General features: G+C 49.5%; 1 protein-coding gene across 7 annotated transcripts in view; it reads right to left on the reverse strand.

Annotated features, from left to right (window-relative positions):
• The window catches only part of LOC119390019 (NAD(+) hydrolase sarm1), a 212,005-nt gene that overhangs the window by 25,195 nt on the left and 164,696 nt on the right, over positions 1-22,114 (reverse strand). The window contains exon 1 of one of the 7 annotated variants that reach the window (XM_037657522.2): positions 1,064-1,193. The exons of the other annotated variants lie outside the window; for them this stretch is intronic. Within the exon in view, the coding sequence (XP_037513450.1) occupies positions 1,064-1,150 (87 nt within the window). The 5' untranslated portion in view covers positions 1,151-1,193. Of the gene's footprint in view, positions 1-1,063; positions 1,194-22,114 lie in introns of those variants that run through there. 7 annotated transcript variants of the gene reach the window in all.

A 22,114-nucleotide genomic window follows, 5' to 3' on the forward strand; every position in this document is an offset into this window, starting at 1 on the left:
TTCTTATAGAACGACCGGCTGCATTTCTACACGTCTGGGCTTGTGCGGACTTGTTGGAGGTGACAGAACTAAGGGAATGCTACTAGAACTTTCAAAGCACAACAATAGGTCCGTGAATGAGAACCGTTTTATAGACTTTTATGGCTGACCTCGTTGCGTTCCTTAGCGTGAAGTAATACCAATATATGATCCGTCAAGCGATAGCGCGCGTAACCTTCGCTTTTTAAGTTGCAAAGCAAGGAAATCACAGTTATCGTTTCAGCTTAGCGCACTTTATGTCCCGCGAGGCATATGGCAAGGCAAACCACGATCGGTCGATACCGGAACAATAGTCCTTCGGATAGGAGCACCGCGCCGAAGGAAGTGCGTGTTGGCATCGTTGCGAGCGCTCGAAACGAAACGCGACCTTCTCAGCACGACTCGGAGGACGCGTCACGTCGAATACTTGCGCATGTGATAACCAAGATATCGACGCCCGCGAACACGCAGTTTCATTCAGCTGAGAGGACAAAAAGTGGTCATGGCATGCAGAACTTAACGCAGCTGTTCATATTTGACGGTGCAAACACTTTCGCTCAGTAGTACCAGAGTCCTTCAATGGTAGTACGGTCGTACTGATCGTCATGGGAATTGGCGCCTACTTTCCATAACCTCTTCAGACCCCTTGTTTCTCTACAGGAAAATTGGTTCTCATGTTCCGACAGAAAATCGAGTTCCATAGACGATAGACTTGGTGTCCCTGTTGGTGAACAAGTATTGCGGAGCCATCTGTGAATAACATATGGCGATTTTTAGCTTCCTTGGAAAGGCAACATGCCGACAATTCGCACGAGCAGGTTTAACCGCGACGTTGCCCTCAAGTCTGAGAAGGATAAAGCTCAAAAAATACGAAGTGGACCGCGCTATTCACACTGACTACGTGACGTTACGCTACTAGCTTTAAAGTGACACGCGATATTACTTCGCCTGACGCGCTGTCTGCACCGCGTGCGCCTACAGGATTCCAGCAACGATACCCGCCGCTTCGGCGACACCGGGAAATTGGGTAACACGGCCATCTCACCTGGCAAAAGAAGGTGCGAAGCGTGGGCGGCAGGTCGTCGATCAGAGCGGAGGCCGCGTCAGAGCGCACGCGGTACGAGGAGCGCATCCTTGCGTCCTCCCGTCGGCGGCGGAGTCCGCGCAACGTTACCAACGCGGAGACGGGCGGCAGCACGCTTCTCTGCTGCCGAGGACGCGCCGACCGCAAGACTGCGGCGACGCCGCTCCACTGCGACCGGAGTAGTAAAACCGGCACAGCCGTCTCTCGACAGAGTGGCCACTCTTCTTCACTGCGCGCCAAGTGTAAACGGCACGCTGACGTCCGATGGAGACGCACGCGCGGGAGAAAACTGTCACACCAACGCGGCTTCTCCGACACGTTCTCGCTTGCCCGCGATCGTCAACCCCGAAAGTGTGGTGGTCTGGGGGGCACGTGGACTCTTCGACCACGACTCTCCTCCTGCTACTGTTCGTTGCTGATAGCAGCAGCCACTGACGACTACGCAGCTACTACTGACTTCTTTCTCTGCCGGGACGTGAGAGGAACACGCGAACACGTGCGTTTTTCGCCGCGAGGAGTCTCCGCCCCCTCCCTTCTGTTTCCCTCCCTCCTCATGTGTAGCTTGGGATGGCGAGGGTCGGTGGTCGTGCGGCTAGAGCGAGGGCACGGCCGGCGACGTCGTCGGGAGCCTTTCGCCGGCCGGCACCGCCGAGAACACCTGACTCACCTGCCCGTGGAGCGACGACGACTCACGAGCTTTGGCCCGCACGGAATTCGGAAACGGCAGCCGGCTGATAGGAAGGCGAGAGAGAAAGGCCTGCTGTCAGCGGCGGCAGCAGTGGTTTTAGATCGTGAGAATGCCTGCCGGGTGTTGTCTCTCCCCACCTGCTCCCTTCTTTTGTCATGTCGTGCGCAGGTCTATCGGCGTGACAGCTCGCGTGCTTTTACCACCCGTCAGCTCGGGAAAAGAAAAGCGACGCGGCGGTGCGTCATCGTTGTCGTCGCACCGGCGTCCAATCGTACAGAAAAAGATGCGGAGGAGAAGGAAGATGCGGACGATTGGATGAATAGGTTGACGGCCGCTTCCGTTGGACACCGCTAGCGCGCTTTGTTGTTTTTTATCTACATTTAGCGTGGAGTTACACGCTCAGCGATGACACACGGCGGGACGGTGACGCACCAGTCACGGATACCTGTGCGCGTGAGCGCGGAAATAGCAGGTGCGACCTAGATAAGCCGAGGAAGATACGAGCGATGCGCGTACGCTCGTTAGCATATAGGCGCATTCGAAAGAGTGCGCAGTAACGATTAAATCAGGCAGCCAGTGCGCAGCTTGGACGTGCTGTTGAGTAACGGTGTTGCGAGCAAGAGACAACGTCATATAAGTGCAGCTTTTATGATCGTGGCCATCTCGCCACTTTATGCTTGGAATCACCTGCTTGCACCGTGATATCGAACGCCTCCACTAGCTTCCCATGGCACGCAATCCTGCGGAAAGCACATAGAAATAAATGGCGTTTAGACGATATATGCCTATACAACGCCTATACGTCTAGAAAGGCGTAGCAAATGAGTTGCGCGTTTCACGAACAGGCGCAGAACCGATGAAAGCTTAACAGTGATTCGTATGGCTCAGATGCATGCATTACATGCGCAAGCAATAAGCGGCTTTTGTTATCACATGATAACTCGAAACTTCTACTGGGGCACACCACAACATGTCGCGTTGCTCTTGATGTATTTTGACAGTTTACGACGACCTTAAGGCCAGTTTAGAGAATGCAATTATCGGTCGCGGTTAGATTAAGGTAATGGTTCAGACAGTGATTCCCATCACAATGATTAGCTAATGATCGCATAAGAGAGCTATCGCAAAAGAGAGAAACAAGAAAAGTCGAACAAAAGTATAACGCCTAGGCATTATATGAAGCACCTATACCGAGAAGAGTCTGACCACCAACTGTGTACACGTACATACATTCAAACGCTCGCTTTCTGTTTTCCCTCCTTCGCTTTCAAAGTCATGAACGAAGTATGTACGATGGTGTTGAGAGCAAGAAAACACACTAAGCGTGGCGTGATAACCGTAGGCGTCTTTATCGTAAGCCCCCCCCCTCCCCTCCTTCTCTTCTTACAGCTCGACGTTACGCAGTAACTCAGCATCCATGCGCGGGCGCCCAAAGCACGACAAGAATGAGACTGCAGAGCGCTTAACGGGCGCTGTCCGGGAATAAAATAAAACGAGAGAGGAAGCCTTGAGGCCAGCCGGGTCTGTGCGCACAGCGATCGCATTGTATGCTGCACTGCATACAAGGCATGCGGCGGCATGTTCGAGCGTGCCACCACGCTGCGGAGAACGTGGAGATGTTGGCCCCGACAAACGCCTACACTCATAAGAGGTCGACGGCGCGGGGATTTCCGTCGCCTCTCCAGTTCCACTGACCCATATTCCACTCACCAAGCGCTTGCCTATCCATCAAGCAGTGAAACGAAAAAAAAAAAAAAAGATATCACGCGCGCCCGCGCCGTGCTTTCTCAAACGCCTGCGCGTATACATGCTAGCGGTATGCTCGACGGCCCCTGCGGCTCTTACAATGAAAGGTATACGAACGTGGGCAACATCACCGCCGCCGGAAGAGCGCATACAACGAGCGATCGCCGTCGGAGCAACGGCGCTTACAACTATCCGGGGGCGAAGTGGAGTGCGAGCTAACCTTGACCCGCTGGCTGGAGTCTCGTGAGCGGTGTTCGCTTATACGCGCGACGGGTGTCTCGGTGATTTGCTTCGTGGTTAGACATAACCAAATGAATCCGAGATACAATTAAGCCTAAAGGAAAGCGTAAGGGACATTACATTTTTTTTTTTTTACTGCAGTCTAGTAATTGTGACGTAAGTTGAAATGAATTAAAGTGGACGAAAAAGCACCCTTACCGTCGGTATGACCCGAACCCACAATATTCGAATGGGTTGAATTTAGATCCCACCAATTATAAAGGGTGCTGATAACACTTCGCCACAATCATGTCAATTTGAAGTATCAGAAGCTGGGGCAGTAGCATTGAGACAATCCCGATAACTACGCGAACTTCGCAAATGTCTGTGTCCATGCTTTGTACCATTGACACCGTTGTCTGTCGTAAAACCGAAAGTAATGCACGACCTCGTAATCGCGAAAGTTAATCTCATTGTTCCTAAGTCACATTTCGCAAAAAAGAAGGCTTTAAGAAAACGACAGTAGCGGGCATTTAGTAAAGACACCTCGAAAACTAAATATAGCCACATTGAAGCGATTATATTAAAGAAAAGGCAAATGATGTGCTCGAAAAAAAAGAAAGTAATAAATTTGAAACAAAGGTTGGATTAGGAAAACCAAACTACAGGGCAGGAAATGAGGAAATACCTTCAAAATGTGTGCTGAAGATCCCACGAGACGATACTGCTGGCGGAGGAAGCTCCCCAGTACCCTGAGTCGAACGAACAACGCTTCCATGTCTCTCAATATCGTAACACCGGCTGCAAACAGCACACACACACCAACCGACGGGTTCAGCGCGCTCTAACCATCGCGCACGTTTTATAACAGGGAGCGTTGACCGGCAACAATGGATGACCAATGGTCAAGGAGCGACACCACTCAGGGATGACGTTCTTCCCTCATTGGACGAAGGACCCCGCGACTCGACCATACTGACACCGGGCAGGTTTTAACCGACAATAACGTCTCAAGCAGCCGACGTCTATACTGTCTATACCGCGACATCAAAAGGGGCAGGACGGCCGGCCTCCCCCTGCGCGAGAGTAAGGAGGCATCGAGAAGGGGAGGGGAGGGGGTTGTAGACACGCGGACCCGGACATCGGGATGGTATTTCCTTGCTGCGCCCAGTTCACCTTTCTCTTTTGCCTCGTAATTGATGGCCGAGAAACGGAAGGCACCTCCGGAGTGAAGCTCCGCGGCGCCCGCGCCGATCTCCGTTGCCTTCGTGGCATGCCGCTACTACACTACTAGCCCCACTTTTGTCCCTCAGGTTTAGCGTGCCTATGCACGTCCTCCTCCCCGGCTTCGCACTTCGGAAGTCGTCTCTACCCCCCCACCCCGCCCCCAAACCTTCCATTTCGTGTGTCCCTTCGTGTCAGAGTCAGCTTTGCCCCCTGCCCCCCTCCTGAAAGAGCTGGCCGCCGACAAACGACAGCCACTGGCGATTGGCCGAAGCGGTCAAGCGTCAAGACAACACGCGATGCGGTTTCCCCCCTTTTTTGGAAGAGTACTGCCGGATGTGGAAGACTCACTAGCCACCCACAGACTAAGCAAGCGGAACGCTTTACCGTAATTGTGAACACACGGGTCGCTATAGCCGCCGCACGTTATCGCATTGGCGGCAGCGCACTGCAGTCGAAAGAAGCAGCGCACACCGCTTTCAGTGTTCCCGAATAAGTGTATACGTAACACTGGTCATACGCGCATGTTTTTTCAGTTTGCTCGCACTTATAATCAGCGGATCCTTCAGGGCGGTCTAAATTGCTTCGAGGGGGCGGGGTGTGAACGAACACCCCTATCGCCGCGGCGTCCGCTGCTGGGACTGCCCGTGTTGAGTCATTTCTCCGCACCACCATCGACGCCGCTTTGCCGGTGGCGCGCGCCGGTGCCTTTTCATCGTCGGCACTCGCGTTGTTCCGCAGCGGGTAGTACTCTCGCGTGCGTACGTGTTTCCGTAGTAGCTACACCTTCTCGCCGCTACGCGCCCGCTGGGCGGGCTTCCGTCGACGAGTGATTCAGCATGAGGGCGGAAGGACGAGCATGTTTGAACAGTCGGCGGCGTCTTGTCTTGCGTGTGATGGATGCTCCTCTTCTTCAGCGTCTCTTATCGCGGTACGCGCGGTGGTCCCGTAGAGAACAAAGCGGATACCGCCTTCCCGTGAACGTCGTTACGGCAAAATGGGTCCTCAATGAATGGACACTTTCGCCGTGGAAGGGGCATGTGTTATCTATAGAGGTCTTCCCGTTAAACGTCGGCCAAAGCCGATAGCTTGTTTGTTTTCTTATTTTTAGGCAAGTTTGAAGGCTGGCCCTAAGTGATGCGGTGCATCGTACGAGTGTGATGCGTGTGATGGATGCCTCTTGTTCGCCGTCTCTTATCGCGATGCACACGATGGTCCCGTATAGAGAACAAAGCGGATACCACCTCCGTGAACGTCGTTGTTGCGGCAAAAGGAGTTCTCAACGAATGGACACTTTCGCCTTGAAAGAGACATGTGCTACCTGTCGATGTTTTCCCGTTAAACGTCGGCGAAAGCCGGTGATTTGTTTCTTTCTTTGCTTCATTTTTGGCAAGTACGAATGGTGACCCTAATTGTTGCAACGCACCGTATACGAGAGCAGCTAAATCGCCGTGTAAGCTCTTACCCGAAGAACGCCGAAAGTATGGCTCCGTGGGAACTGGGCAGCATGTGGTACGTATTATAGCATTTCCGGTTTGCGAGCGCCGTATAACCATTTTTCCTCATCACTGCGCCATAATTAGGGAAAACGTAGAAAGCAGACGGTTTTAATTAGCAGACGTAAGTGCGAGTTCGCCTGAACTGTCGCGTCATGTTTTATGTATGATCGAAGTGCTTTAAAAGGGTTTGAGGCAGGACGGCGCCAAGTCCTGCCTGTCTGTCTTGTCCCGTTTGCCCGCGCTCTATCTGCTATGGATCTGTGTATTTATTAGAACCACACACCAACTCGTGACGCATATACCATATAGTCAACACCCGACACCTGGAGTAGAAAGCCTGGCGATAAACCAGGCTAACATCTCCGGGGTAATCACTAAAAAATTGTTATCACGACATGTCGTGCCCGCGCAAGTACTCTTATCGCTCATATAACGCGTGAGTGCTCGTAGCAGGGTGTTATTCCGTACACTCTTAGAAAAAAAGTTAGTAAATGGTTAGTAAATGCTTGCACTTACTAGTTTCGAGCGTACTTTACTACCTTTGCGAAATCTGTTTACTAGCCAGCAGTTAGTAAAGGTCGTAAAGTGCTGCCTTCACTAACCAGAAAGTTTACTTGGTGTTTTTAACTAAGTAACTACTACCCACCCACGTTGCCAGATCTTTCGTAGATGCGCAGTATACTTTGCCGTAATCGTGACGGTCTTTAGCAAAATCTAAACAAACTTTAATTTTATTGATTATCTTGGAATTAAAGTTTCGTGCTACGTAATGGCACGCATAGAAGCAAATATAAGGGCACACGATAATGTGTACAGTGATGCTACCGAGGACTTCTGATTTGGAGCAATTTTTGGAGCAGCAAAATTTCCGTTTTGGAGCACTTTGGAGCAGCAAAATTTTCATCTTGGAGCACTTTGGAGCAGATAATTTTGCATCTGGGAGCACTTTGCAACAGCGAATTTTACATCCTGGAGTGCAATACAGAAGCATATTGCATTAACATTCAAGCACCTCAGTATTATTATGGGGCTCTTATGAAGGCTAGAAATATTTCGATTCATTGCAAATCTCATGGAAAAAATCATCCCAGGAGTATAGGCGTGCGCACAGGGGGGGCAGGTGGGGGCGCCCCCCCCTAATCACCTAAGAGGGGGGGGGGCGCAAAATCTGCCCCGTACATTGACCCGTGCGATAGCAATTATATGGACACTCTCGGCGGATTTTTGCCGTCGCCGTTGCCGTAATTTTCCGTACAAAGTCCAAATTAATAACATCACCACGCGCATTCTAGCCGCGGGTAAAAGCTCGCGAGCGCTGGCGACGAACGCGGCTGAAGCGGAGATTAAACTAGCCGGCCGTCTGTCTCCGCCGCACGGACAGCGCATGCGATAACATCTTCCTGCGTGCGGGCCTGCCGTCGATTGCTCATCAAACAGAGAGGAAACGCCCCGTCCGTCTTTCGTGAGGAGCATGAAGGGACGCCAGGGGAGCGGAAGGGGGGGGGGACCGCATCGTTCGAATTGGCGCAGTCGCTTGCGCGCGCGCTATCTCGAGGCATCAGGAGACGGCTCGTAAACTTGCTGTGCTCTCAACGCTTACTTCGCGTTTAGAGAACTCAGAGCAAGGAAACGCTTCGGTTCCGGGAGGGGCCATATTCCCTTAAACCAGTGTTTTGTGGAGTTACGCGAGATCGGATCCAAAAGAGTTAGCTGCTAGTCTTACCTCGTTTCACGATACAATTTTTTGGTATAGCATTCATTGCTTCACTCTTAAGCGAAACTGAGTTTTTTTTAACAGTTAGCTATATTGACCCCCGAAAGCGAGGGGCGGACGTGTAACATGGCGTAGCCGCTTCACTGTGGGCCGTCAGCGACGGGCCCGCTACTGACAGCTGCGCATTTGCGGCTGCTCCGACCAGGAGATATGATTTTACTAATGAGATGACATTTTTAAAAAAGCAAGCAAAAATTCGAATTCGTACCCTAGCACGTGAGCTCTAAACGGCAGGGCCTTTTAGGGGGTATTTACCGCAGAGTGATTACAAACTCGGACGTGCTGGCGGAAGGAATTACGAAAAAGCTGTTCTGGATGAAGATCCATGGATAAAGTATATATCTGAGGAAAAGTGTCAACGCGTTTCCACCGTTCGCTTGCTCTTCCATAAACGCGAAGCAAGGAAAATTCGATATTGTCCCATATATCTACTGCGAGCGATCCCGGATTTCATTCCGCGATGTCCGGAAACAGAAGTGACAGACATTTTAGCGGCACTCATGTAGTTATTACTGAACATTGCTTTCCTTACGTGCCGTGCGACGCTTGAAACGAGCTATCAGCAGCGTTTCTGGAACAGACGACGTCCGCCGATGAATCGCCGTCGCGTTTTCTCGCTACCGATAGGCCTAGACGTCACGAGCCTCTGCGGAGAGCGCGTTTTGCTGTCGAGCCGACTTGCAGAACAGAAGCTGCGTCGGCACCGTGCATGGCATCGTGGCTTACTCGGAACGCACGCGCGAGCGCTATTTATTCAGCGGTATAATTCTTGGTCCATGATTGCGACTTTATTGGCAGCCCCAAGATCGAGCTGCACATGTTCTGACGCGCCGGCGGTGCGATTGCCGGTGATAGACGCCTCCAAACCCGAGACTTTGGCGCAGTTTGGCGCAAAATTCGTCGATATTATCAGGATGGCGCAGTAAATACAATTTGGCGCACTTTGGCGCAGGAGTGGAACCACTGTGTGTAGAAAACATCAATTATTCTTCTAAATTCTATGATTGCTAACCAGTACACGGTGTGCTATCCCAAAGTAGGAGCATAAATAGTCTTCAAGCCGCTGCTAGAGTAGATATCGGCTTCGTAAAAGTCTTGCTATTCTGTGTGTGCGCTGGCGTGTGTTCTCATTCGTGATCAATTCATGCCTCTATGCATGTTGCTGTGATCTGTACTTACCATGCTAATTGCATGAAGTAATTAGTGGCCATTAGTTAATGTACGAGGGCAATGCCACTGTGTTTTTTTAATCCTTTAGGTACTTTTGTAATAGAATCATCTTGATATGGCAATGCACACGCACATATAAACAAAATAGGCTTAAACCTCTAATTGGCTAAATGTAGTAGAGTTAATACGGTCAGTAAGTTGCTAGCGCGGTTACTAACAACTTAGTAATGGACTAGCCATTCGAGCTAGTACTATTCACTCACTAACTAGGTAGAAAGTTCCACTAACCTGCATTTTACTACCTTCACTTACTAAGAGGCTAGTGTATTTTGTGACAAGTAAACTGCTAGTGCTTTGTTAGTGAATATGCCGACATTTTTTCTAAGAGTGTATTGTTGTTGAGATAGGTAGGGCCTTACGTTTTTAAACGGAAAATGCGATAAGGCTGATTACGGCTGCCATTCCAAAGCTACATCTGGAAACTGGCGGTCGCCTTACTCACGGAACGTTTCGTGGTAACAGGCTTCACCTAAGAACCATCGAAACCTCAGAACGACTAGCACGGCACTCTTTGGTCAGGGCTTTCTTTTTTTTTTTCGCCGTTAAACACCGCACATCACCAGTGCTTGACATTTTAACGTTCCTATTCCGCTACACAACGCAGCTTCGACACCGCTCAGTTAAAGGAAAAAACGTTTAGCCTTCTATCCACCACGGTCCCTACCACGGTCCCTACCCGTTCAGTTCGTATGAATGAACTCTCGGAAGTCCTGGCCGAAAGGAAATACCTCGACGCGTTCGGCGCGACTCGAAAGAAAAAAAAAAAAATTCCCAGACGTGCCAGATCCAGTCAGGGCGCGAAGAGACGACCCGACGCGGCTCGTTTATCGGCACAAACAACGCTCTTGAGAATTCCCGCTGGAAGTAAGTGGCTGCGTGCACTTTTATCGCAACCACGTACGGTAAGCACACGAGCCGCCGAGGAAGAAGCAAAATAAGAAAAAAGAAATACCGGAGGGCACGCACACGTTTGAGCATGCTTGTCATGCCATTCAACCGAACGCTCTCCCCTCCTCAGCCGCCTCGTCCTTCGGAGTACGACGCGTGTGTCGAGATCACAATCGTGCCGTACATTCCGGAGTTTTTCCGGTCAGCCATCAGCTAGGCGGCTTTTTGGCTTTCTGGGTGGTTTCGCGAAGGCGTTCTTGATTCGGGCAGCCGCAGCCGCCGCGGATGACAGAAAGCGGCATCTTTACCGCCGCTTCCCGGCGTGGCACAATGACATCCCGAAGGTAAACGTGACCCTCCGCCCCTACTCCTGTCTACCTTCATGCCGAAAAGCGTCTTTCGGCTCACCAAAACTCTCACCCATCGGATGACCGAAAGGGGACCTTTTTTCCAGGAGCTCGTTTCTTTGTTAGACACAACCAGATGAATCCGACAGAAAATTAGGCCAGGGAAAGCATAGAGGACGATAATTGTCCTCTTTAACTGTATGGTGTATGATTATGGCGTAAATCGAAATGAATTAAAGTGGACGAAAAATCACCCTTTCCGTCGGTGTGATGCGAACCCACAACCTTCGAAGGTGGTGGGTTCGGACCACACAGACGGACCCACAATTCGGATCTCACAGACGGAAAGGCTGATTTTTCCTCCACTTTAATTCATTTCGATTTACGCCATAATTACTACACTACAGTTAAAGACAATTATTTTCCCCTGTGCTCTCCTTGGCACAATTTTCTCTTGAATTCATTTGGTTGTGTCTCACCCATCGGAGCGACAAGGTGTACACGTTGAGAGGATGAGGAGTAAGACGTGTGTGTGCGGGGGGGGGGGGGGGGGGGGGGGGAAGGTTAGCAGAGTTTGAAGGGATGCGCCTGCCGATACGCGACTGCGCTACCGCAAGGTTGAGTCATCCAAAACAAGCGATGACACGTCACCCGGGACTCCCGAGACCCGTTTGTGACATCTCTTTTCTTGCCCGAGGCACGCTCCGGTGAACTTCCGTTGCACCCGTTTCAGTACATGAGCGATGTTCTTTTGTCCCGTTCTAAGAAGCGAGAAACTGGGCCAATGGGGTATACACAGTTGCAATGCGACGTGAATCGACGTGTACACAGAAGTATTCGCCGTCATTTACGCAATCGCTTGTATGTATACCTATATAGTGACTGTCAGTTGACGAACGTCGAGTCAGAAAGAATGATCGGAAGCTGTCAAGTGGGGGATTTCCGCGTAGGAAACGCAGCTGCATCTGTGTTACGACAGGTGGGGAACGTGGAATGCGTTTCATTTGACAATGCGGATTTTCCCAGCTACAGAGTTGAGTGATGATAAATGATGGAAACCGCTGCTTCACTAATTGAGTAATCTTAATTTGCTGGCGTTCATCTTTATGAGCGGATGTATCAGTGACCCAATTCCGAGTAATTATAATACTGCGCAGAGCGAAAAAAAAAGTAATTTCTTTAGTCTTATTGGTGTCTAGAAAAAAGTATGTTTGACGTATGACATGGAGAGTCTGTGTCGTTAAAACAGGTGACGTTATTGATGACACTGTATTAAACCCTAAATAAACACGTGAATGTCCCCAAGTAATATCACCGTATCACGTTGTTCTAAGTACAGTGCAATACAAGGGCCTATAGAGGATATCTGTATCTGGGTATGTTCCGAGTCAAACCCACGCGGTTCTTGCAATATATCTTCCTAACCATATCGTGCACCTCTTAGTAATATGGTAGTTTTGGCACGCGAAATGCCGGAAATGAATTAACCGCAGTTTTTTTTTTTACCTCTAATATATATTACCTTGACGTTACGCCTGATGTTTACCTTTGTACCGATCAATACACACGCTGCTTATCTTTCATTAGTGTTTCCCAGAAAGGCACGTCAACTGCTCGAAATTCTGCGGCATACATTTTCAACTTACAAACGCAAGTGGAAATCCGGCGTTGAAAGTTCCCAGAGGACTCATGTTGGCCGTCGTCCCAGTTCTCAGCTCGGTGTTTGTTTTGTAAACATCGGGCGCATTTCTAAAAACATTCACCGAGCCGTGACCGAGGGACACTTCGGGCTACATCTCGCGGACGCGCGAATTGCGACTATCTTGCTGACACCGAGGCCTGCACCTTGAAAGTATATGATCCCGAGAAACGCCGAAAGCAAGTGCGACACCTGTCAAAGTGTCACGATTGCCAAACAGTCACCAATCAGCCGTTCGCATGCTGACTCGGCAATCAACTTCGCTCTCGAAACGGAAAGCAACGGACCTTGGCTTCTTGGAGGCGACGAGCTTGTCAGCGGGGACACATCATGCAGCGCAATCGCACCTGGGTTTGTCCTCTTTTAATGTAATACGTGCTGCTGGATTGCCAAAGGCCGCAGTACTCCCCCGCCTTTTTCTCCGCAAGGATTGCAGGAAGCGCACTGTTCGAAACGGAGCGATCTGTAGCCCGTCGACAAGAACGGATGACGTCACGCTTAATTAGCGTGACAAGTGATTTCTCTATGACATATGTTTTCTGCGCAAATTTCCTTCCTGCAAGGAGGGAGCAATGCGCGAGAACAATACCCGCTTCATCCGTAACGATTTCGTACTTGTGTGTACAATGAGCACGGTGTGGGGAGTGGGCTATAGTTGGTATTTAAAAGGTTGACCGCAAAGCGTACTCAGCAGACAAAGGAGCGATTGCAGTTGTCCACGTCGCTTCTTTGTCAGCTGTGTACGTTTTTCGCTGAACCTTTTAAAAACTGTGCAATGAGATTGTGTTGTCTAATGAATGCGTTCATTTAGCAGATTCCTAGCGAAACAGTACGGGCCTCCATTCCTCAATCTTTTTAAAATAACATTTAATGCAGCTACCACGGGTGCGCACAGTCTCTCTCTCTCTCTCTCGGACACACACACACACACACACACACACACACACACACACACACACACACACACACACACACACACACACACACACACACACACACACACACACACACACACACACACACGGCATTAAAGTAATTCGATCGAGATTGGATGAAGACATTGCTGTTGTCATAACGGCGGATAGCTACCATGCTCTGACCGACATATTAGCTAACAGTTAGCCATCATACAGCAAACGCACACTGCTAATATCTGCCAGTGCCGGCGGAAAATAGATGCAAAAAGCCCAGGAAGACAGCGTCACACACAAAAAATAAAAAAGCACAGGAGGACCGGAAAGGAGGTGCGACGGAGAAAAGAGCGGCGTCCGCGGCAACAGGTCCCGAACCAACGCTAAACCAGAAGCGACTCGGTGCACGTGTGCCCTCGAAGAGGGGAGACGACGCGTTGCATCACGATTCTAATTTTACGCCTGGTCGCACGAAAAAGGCGTATCGCAATAGTAACTAGAAACGAACAAACGCGGAACACGCCTACGGCGTGTATGCCAGTTGCCGCTGATTCAGCGCCACGGGCAGCGGCGTGACGCAACACACCTTCGGATTTGCGACTGCGGCGATTAACGCCGTCGCAAGGCTGCCCCGGGCATTTTACTCGGCGTATATACGGTCATTAGGCAGTCGTCCAAACTGCCTCGCGAACCGTGTCTAGCTTATCTTCGTCCGTCTGTCTCGACATGTTCCACTGTAGCGTCTTCTCTCACCCCGAACCCCAAGATAGAGTGAACGATGTTCACCCCGTTCGCGGAACTGAACGCGCGAGTTCCCTGTTCCCCGGCGGCACGTGCGCGATGGGGTCTTGCGCAGCTGCAGTTGTGCCCATTGCGTAACACGTGAGCCTATGACGTTAAAGGAAGGGAGCGCTGATCGAGTGCTGGCTGTACGAAGTCACTATATACGTTGCCTGCGATGCCTCTGTTGCTATGGTGCAGTACTGCAACCTTTCGTCAGAAGTGGCGAAGTTGCCAGCAACATGGATGGTTATCGTCCAGTGAGCTACATTCGCTAGAAAGCTCTGAAGCAACAGTGAGGACGAGGGTTCGCCTCTCCATCTACATGTAGAGCGTTCCAAGCATCTAAAAAACATGCTACATGAGGCCTAGTAGATTTTTCAGAGTGTGCTGTGGTCAGGTGCGCAACACACCCGTTCGGATATCACGCACCTGAGCAGTACAAAAGCCTATACGTGTACTATGGGCGACGTGTGAAAGATGAAGAGAAACAGCCTTTAAAGGCCTGTTGCGGTGTTCAAGTTTGGCCTGGACGAATCAGAATGCACAGACGTCAGTTGGACCAATTCGTATCTAGCCTTTAAAAATGTTATAATAACGTATTCGAACTGTGCGAATGACACTTCGGCACGTGAGAATACTATAGCTCATGTATACCTCCTAAGTGAGGTGTGGATACAAAACGACAACGAACGTGAGTTCCTGTGCATAAACTATCAGTACATATGAGAACCATTGGAAAACACTGGAAAGTGCGTAGTTGTACCAGAAGTCTTGACGCTGCTGAAACATCTATACCTTTCCATAGGCGCTTTGTCAGCGCTGAAACGTGTTACCTGCCAGTCTACAGGAACCTTGAACCACTCGAAGCGCTCAGTGTTTCATCATTATCATCATCATCTCTCGCATCGCTGCAGAACAAGTCCTAATTGCCGCGGTGCCTAACTGTCGTTATCGCACTCACCTCTATTATCTTATTGCTATCAGGTAACGGGTAGCATCATTTCCCTTGTACGACACGCGGAGATGATTGATAGAACGCACTATATGTCATACGACACCCATCATTACTCTGTGTCAAGTCCCACAATGCGTATACACTTGACTGAATACATCTACGTTGTCCCGGAATACTGGGGCTTTACTCTCGTGCGCAAGAACGGAAATGCTTTATTTTTTTCCGCACGACTTTCCGCGCTATCGACTACACGCGTTCGCGACACTTCTGTGAACTACCTATCGGGTAGCACATGCCGAGTAAAGAAACTTGCTGTTGTCATCTACACTGCAGCACGTGCGTTTCCTGTGTGTTTTTACGCATTGAAAGGAAGCCTCGGTAATAAGTAGGTTTCCGGCTGCTTTAACAGGAGGGCTTCGAAAAAGCGTGCGTGTTAAGAGGCGTGAACTCCGGTTTTATTGGACGCTTTTGACGTCACACAGCTCGTCCCAAAGAGTCGCCTGTGAAAAGAACGTTATTGCTTGGGCTGTCGTGCGCGTGAACGTCGTAAAACAGCAATGCACTTTAGTGCAATAATGGAGCGCGTTGGTTAACGCATAGCGGTTGTCAGTAAGAACGCAGAATACACGCGTGATAACCCCGTTGAAGTCCCCCTTCATCAGTGCTTTATCAAGTTCTGGGTATTCGCGTGTTAGTTAGTAGCCTCGGTGTTCAGAACTGAATGTTGGCAAGTTTGGTGAGTTTTCCCGCATACAACCTAGCTCTGTATCCAAATTGCGCAAGACAATGTTCGTGCTCAGGTATCTAGAGCAGCCGGCGCCACCTTGTAGGCCAAGTTTTCCTTCTTGTCAGATCAGTAATAATAACATAAAAGATAGCTTACTCTTGAAACTGCACTGTGCCATTCGTATGTTCTTTTTTTTTTTGCGTTTTAGCTCGTTTTTCCGCGTGCATTGCAGGAAGAAGGCATATGTCGTCGAATCATTCCCCCCCCCCTAATTCCTCAAAATTGAACGCTGACGCTTGTGACGAACTCTTGCGCTCCTAACGCCTTTTTTTATCTTTTCTTTTCGTGCTCGGCGTAAACTTTGAACGCGTATGTACCCGTTACCTAAAGGCAGCGACTTGACCAAACGCCGCGACTCTCCGTCAAATACCGTGCTCAAGATGACCAAGTTGTTTCTCCAAAGCATAGCGCGCACCGCAAATTATAAGTGCGGGTCCTGCTTTGGCTCCGCAGGGATGTTAGAGGGTATACAGGACAGACGGGAGGGCGCGTCAACAAAATGAAGTGACGAGCATCGTAATTCTTAGGTGGCCTTGCTGTCAACTCATAACGTTGCGGTCGCTATCACCTTCGTTTCATCAACGCGAAACTATGCTCTTTAGAAAGACACAGCTTATGTCTGTGGCAGATAAAATCGAGCATATGTCTCCGCGCGCGTGCGCTATACCCGTAGAAAAAAATAATACAAACAAAGAAGTTTGTTAAAGCAAACTTCTCCGCAGTAACAGTCCTTTTGGGGAGAAGCTCGCTTCGCTGTGCTATTTCGCCCAGCAGGCGGAGCAGCCCGACGCGCCTAACAGATAACGATGTGTCTCTCGACCACCCCACTATTGTATAACGTTCTTTCACTTGATAACACTCCACCTCGGTTCATTTGTGGGACGGCAGTGCTGCCCCTCGTCTGAAGTGGCCACTGCGTTTTGACAACATTCGTCCGTGGTTGCCGCGGCAACACTTCGTAAACGTGCACAGACAGTGCGTTCTACGTGAATGCCATGAAGTGGAGGAGTGTTGCGCAAGCGACTCGTCATTGTAGGAATTGCCGTGAAGCGTTATTGAAACTTAGCCTCTCTTTCAGACAAGAGAGGTGCTTCACTCCATTATAAGAGGAATAGCTTCGGTTCGTTTGTGAACACGTAGTTACTGCCTTGCATGGTATCAACTTATAATTGCAATAGTGATTATACTGACATTTAAGGCACGTTCGGTGCCACAGGGGGAACATAGGCGAGACGGCGCATGCGCGACCTGCGTTCCCTCGATTTGCGCGCGCCAGTGCAAGCCGAGAAAGTTGTAATGGCTTGATTCGGTGCTGACTGTTCCCGCGTGCATGTATATGCTTGAGGAAACCTGACCTGGTTAGTTTTAGTGGCACGACGCAGTTTAAATAGTAAATGGAGCGGCATCACGAAACGTTCACTGCTACTGGCGTTCATCAAGCCAGCGTTACAACGGCGAGTGCTCGCGGTTATCGAGTGGTCTCCGTTCGTGTGTGTTATTGGGTGGCGTGCCATCACGCATGTCTATAGCTAGAAGGTGAACGCTAACTCAAATTTATAGTGCGCATAAAATTATAAGGGCCTTGACTTCGTGTAACAGTAACAGTTTGTGATCACTGCCAGTTCTCCACCCTCGAAACGAGACTGACTATTGGGTCTTGCTTGTTGGGTTGTCAGTCTCATTTCTTTTCTTTTTTTTTCTATTTATTTAGAGCCCATCGTGTAACACAGGCAAGGATCTAGGAGAATGGCAATACACAATGTACGTAGGGAACTGAATCACAAAATTTTATGCTCTCGTCTGTTCTCTTCGAAGTACCTCGTTTAACTTTTGGGATTTTCTTAAAAACCGACAGTCGCTATATACTCAATGGCATTTTCACAGAACTACACATCGGCTTCCGGAACGGATGAAGCAGCGTTGAAAGAACAACCGCAGCATTTCGCCGAATACGAACAATGGAAACTCCGAACTATAAAGGTAATCACGAGCCGATCTTTCACTTTTCTTCTTTGTCAAACGCAGCAAAAAAACACGCCCGCGCGGCATGCGCTTCCGACAGCGAACGTTTATTTAGGGCTGCAAACGCGCAATTTCCTCCGTACGTCAGCGACTTTCAGCGAAGCAGCCGGTTGCAGCTGTTACCTGCTTTCTGCTCTAACCGTTTACCTGCTTTCTACGTGCACAATGAAGTAATGGATGACGTTTACAAGGAATATGATAGCGCCAGCCAGATCATCTTTTTCTTTTTGTTCAGGCAGTCGTACGGCTAAAAAAGAGCAAATTGTGTATTTCTTTCACGTGTATTGTTTATCTGCCTGTAGTGCTGACTATTGTTAAATAATTGCTAATGCATGCATGGGCGTCAGCAGGATTTTGTCTTGGTGGGGTGAAAATCGTGCTGCATCGTGGTGGGTGAGGGGGAAAGCGATGGAGTGGCTTTGTGGGGGGAGGGGGAAGGGGGAGGGGCAGTTGTTCCATTTGCACCCCCTCCTGACGCCCATGAATGCACGCCTAATTTTCGGTATCTGCTGTTACAATACCAATGTTGTCTTCATTCAATCTCAATGCAATGATTTAGTTTATCAATTTTTCACTGAGACAGCGTTGCGACGCCCTCACGTATGTCGTTTGCTTTTACTACAGAATTTAAAACTGCCATAAAAAACAGAGTACCAGTAAAAGAATGACACTGACAACAGCGCTGTTGTCTGTGCCCTTCTTTTACTGGTCTTCTGCCCTTCGCACCGTTATAAATTCCAGTATGCCACGCCAACTCGCGCAAGCATCCACTTTCGTTTGCCTTTGTATCCGCACGGCGCTAGCTTGATGAAGAGCGAATTTACAGTGTTCCTTGCAGTCGTATAAGAAGACGCTGGCTGTTAATGCGCTGTCTCTTCGGGCAAACGGCAATGCTACCGAAACTGGCGTAAACCAGTTCGAGTGAAGCGCAAAGACTAATCGGCAGGAAGGACCTTGAAGCCACCGGGGCTGTCGTTCCCGATTATCTCACGCGCGTACAACCACCGCAGTGTATACGAGAGTTTGCGGCACGTGCGAATTCGGCCCAGCGACGTTTGAAAAGCGGCGCCAACCGGTTGGGACTGGACACGACTCGTCCCATACTGTCGCCGGGTGCGTTGCCTCCATCCACATGGCACGCGTGAGCGCTCACACACGCTTTTCTCCTGTATACTCGTATATATTTATACAACGAGTCACCGATACGGGTCAGGGAAGCACCCGCATGGAGACTGCCGGAGGCAGGATGCATTTCTCTCGCTCGCTAGCCTGCAGAGCGTCAGACTGCCCGTTATATTATATATCCTCCTTTCAGGCGCAAATCATGATGGACAGTCTATGAATGCGTCAAACTTACACGGCTTTATTCTAAGGCATTCCATACTCTATTGCAACGTATATAGACAAGGTGGCATAGCGAGTCATCATAGTTATAGAGTGATTATGTATTGGTTCTGCAGTCAGTAATGTAGCATTTTTTGCATAATACGCAACTTAATTGCAAGCTCAAAGTACAAGAAGCACTTGACATCGCTTTTTTTTTTCAAACGGGAGTGGGGGCATTCACGCTATAGGGGCCCGCCCCCAGTCAGCATCGGCTGCTTTACTTGTATGCGTTCATAGAAGTATATGCATGCATGAAATAAATTGCTTACGTATCCATGGCTTAAAAGCAGGGAAGAGGGTTGCATACCCGCATTTATTGCTGATAAATAAAGGGGGTCTAAGCCCTCCCCATACGTACCCCCCCACCCGGTCTTGGTAGCCAACATTGTCAATCCGCCATATTTGGCCAACATTGGTCATTGTTACCGAGTGCTGATCGCACGCAGGCAAACGCGGTAGTTGAGGCCACGTGATCTCGTGGCCATCGGAATGTATTGCCTTCCAGATCAGTCAATATTTTGAGTCTGAAATCATCTCACAGGCCCCGTTACACAACGTGAGCTTAAGATACCAAAGAAGACATTGTGTAAGAAAAAAAGAAGAAAAAAAGAACGTTCGCGCACGAATATGGACACCGCGCACGGCAGAGGATGTGCTATGTTCGCAATCTAGCTCCTTCCGTATCGCGCCCTCGCGAGTGTTCCGACACTTTGTCCAACAGTGTCAGACACTGCTGACAGCGATATCGTGGACAACGCTCGAAGCAGTGTCGAAATCAGTGACAGCTGTAAAACAATGCTGTGCGACAACGAAGCCTTTTTTTTCTTAATCTTTCTTTCGATAGCGCATACTACACTCGTTGCTTCCAAACTGACACTGCATGCACGTGCGTCGCTCGATATTCTTCGAAAGTGCAAATCCACAGCTGCGTTTAAAACTAAATGCATACGTCATGAAGGGCGAAAGGCCATTGATCGCGTTTACGAAAAATATGCGCAGGAGAGGATAAGTATATATACGTATGTAGTATACACCAGAGCACGCCTGTCTCGCACCCAGGCTGCTGGCGAGCCGAGCGGATACTCTCGCACCCAGACGCCGGGCTGACCGGGCTGCCGAGGCGCGCGCCGGCTGCACTAAGTAAACAGGGCAAGCTGCAGTTCTGAAGCTTTAAAGTGCAAAAAAGTACCCGTTCACGCCGCTTCAGCGTATAAGAGCTCGTCTGGGCACTACTGCTCGTCTTTGGATGCCAAAACAAGCAGCGCAACAAGAGGATAATAGCGTTGTCTGCGACGATTATACGACGCGCCACGGAAATAGTGCCGGTGCGGTATTTTCAGCTTCGCCGCGAGTGGATAACTGTGATTCAAGCAAAAAAACTAGGAGCCGAGTGAAAATGCTCGAGTAAGTACACTAAATGCGTGTATTCTGCAGTGTGGTGCCCACCTATTTCGTTTTGCGAACCTAATTTGCGTGACACGCAGCTGGGTTGAAGGCAGGCGCGAGCTTTGTGTGGGGGTGCACTTCATACCTTCGAGCGTTTCCTTTGACGAAAATGTAGTGCAAGGTAGTGCTTTCAAGCACAAGAAATCAGCATGCTTTGCCACTTTCAACGTAGTATTAAGCTTTAGTGCTTTTGATGGCATCCACGCCTTCGAGATTTCGTCTTCGAAAGGTAATAAATGGCACGGTGCTCCTCAACAGCTGGCCAGAATTTCGTGCTTTCACTGCAGTGTTCGATGTCCCCAAATTTATTTGGACACGACGCATCCAGCTGCACATAATACATATATTGGCACGTAAGTAAAGAGTACTCGCGCCAGTGTCCTTTACGTCGCAGACGTAGCTAACCGGCTTAACTAATAGTAGCACAGTTTCGCTTGTAAAACACCATCGTTACAAGAATAAAATCGCGCAGATAGCTTCCAAAAGGGATCGATGAACGTCACTGCAGGTGATACTCTCTGATAGCACGCTTTTGTGAGCAAGACGCATTATTGTAAGAGCGCTCGTGAAACAAAAATTACGTTCCGCGAAACTACCCGTAAAGCGTACTCTAATTATTACGCGATGAATGCTGAAATGATGAGCTTTCACAAAACTTTGTGCACAACTTGTAATATGGGGCAACAAAACATCGTTTCACTCTTTCGCGAGCTGCACTGCGATTACGATTCACGCGTACTACAGCGAGAACGTTTTTTTACAAATGTAACAGCGTACGTATCCGACGAGGTTGCTTCCGCAGCCCACTCAGCACGTACTGTATACATTGTGGACTTGCATGAGCAAGATGTTCTTGATGTTCCAATAAAATCAGCGAAAATGTCCAGGCCAGAAAAGACGCGAAACACGCTCTCCGACGGGCTGAGTTTCGGGAGTTTCACGTTTGCTCTGTGCGGCGTCTGCTAGCGTGGCAGCCCGCGCACGTTGTTTCCTCGCGTGTGCGATAGATGGCGCGACGCGCGATGCAAATATGGCGATGCGCATGGAATTCGCTGTGTTCTGGTCTATAACGCATTCAATTTCCAGCCGATGCTATTCACGTGCTCATCGAGCCCTTTGCCGCCTTCAAAAAGTGGTTTCGTCACTTCGAAGTATCTAAAAGTGCATTTGCAGAGTACATATGAAAATAGTAGGCAACTGCATCATTCGATTGAAATAAACACAGCACTGAATTTCTTTTAGTACTTTTGAAATATATATGCATTGATTGCCAACTCATGAAACTTCAGCTATCGGTAGGAAGTACACTAAAGAAATAGGTCCGCCTCGGTGGCACAGTTGCTATACGGTACTCTGCTGCTCACCCGAAGGTCGCGGGTTCGATCCCGGCCGCGGCGGTCGCGTTTCA

This window comes from Rhipicephalus sanguineus, chromosome 4, assembly GCF_013339695.2.
Source record: "Rhipicephalus sanguineus isolate Rsan-2018 chromosome 4, BIME_Rsan_1.4, whole genome shotgun sequence".
Lineage (NCBI taxonomy): Eukaryota > Metazoa > Arthropoda > Arachnida > Ixodida > Ixodidae > Rhipicephalus > Rhipicephalus sanguineus.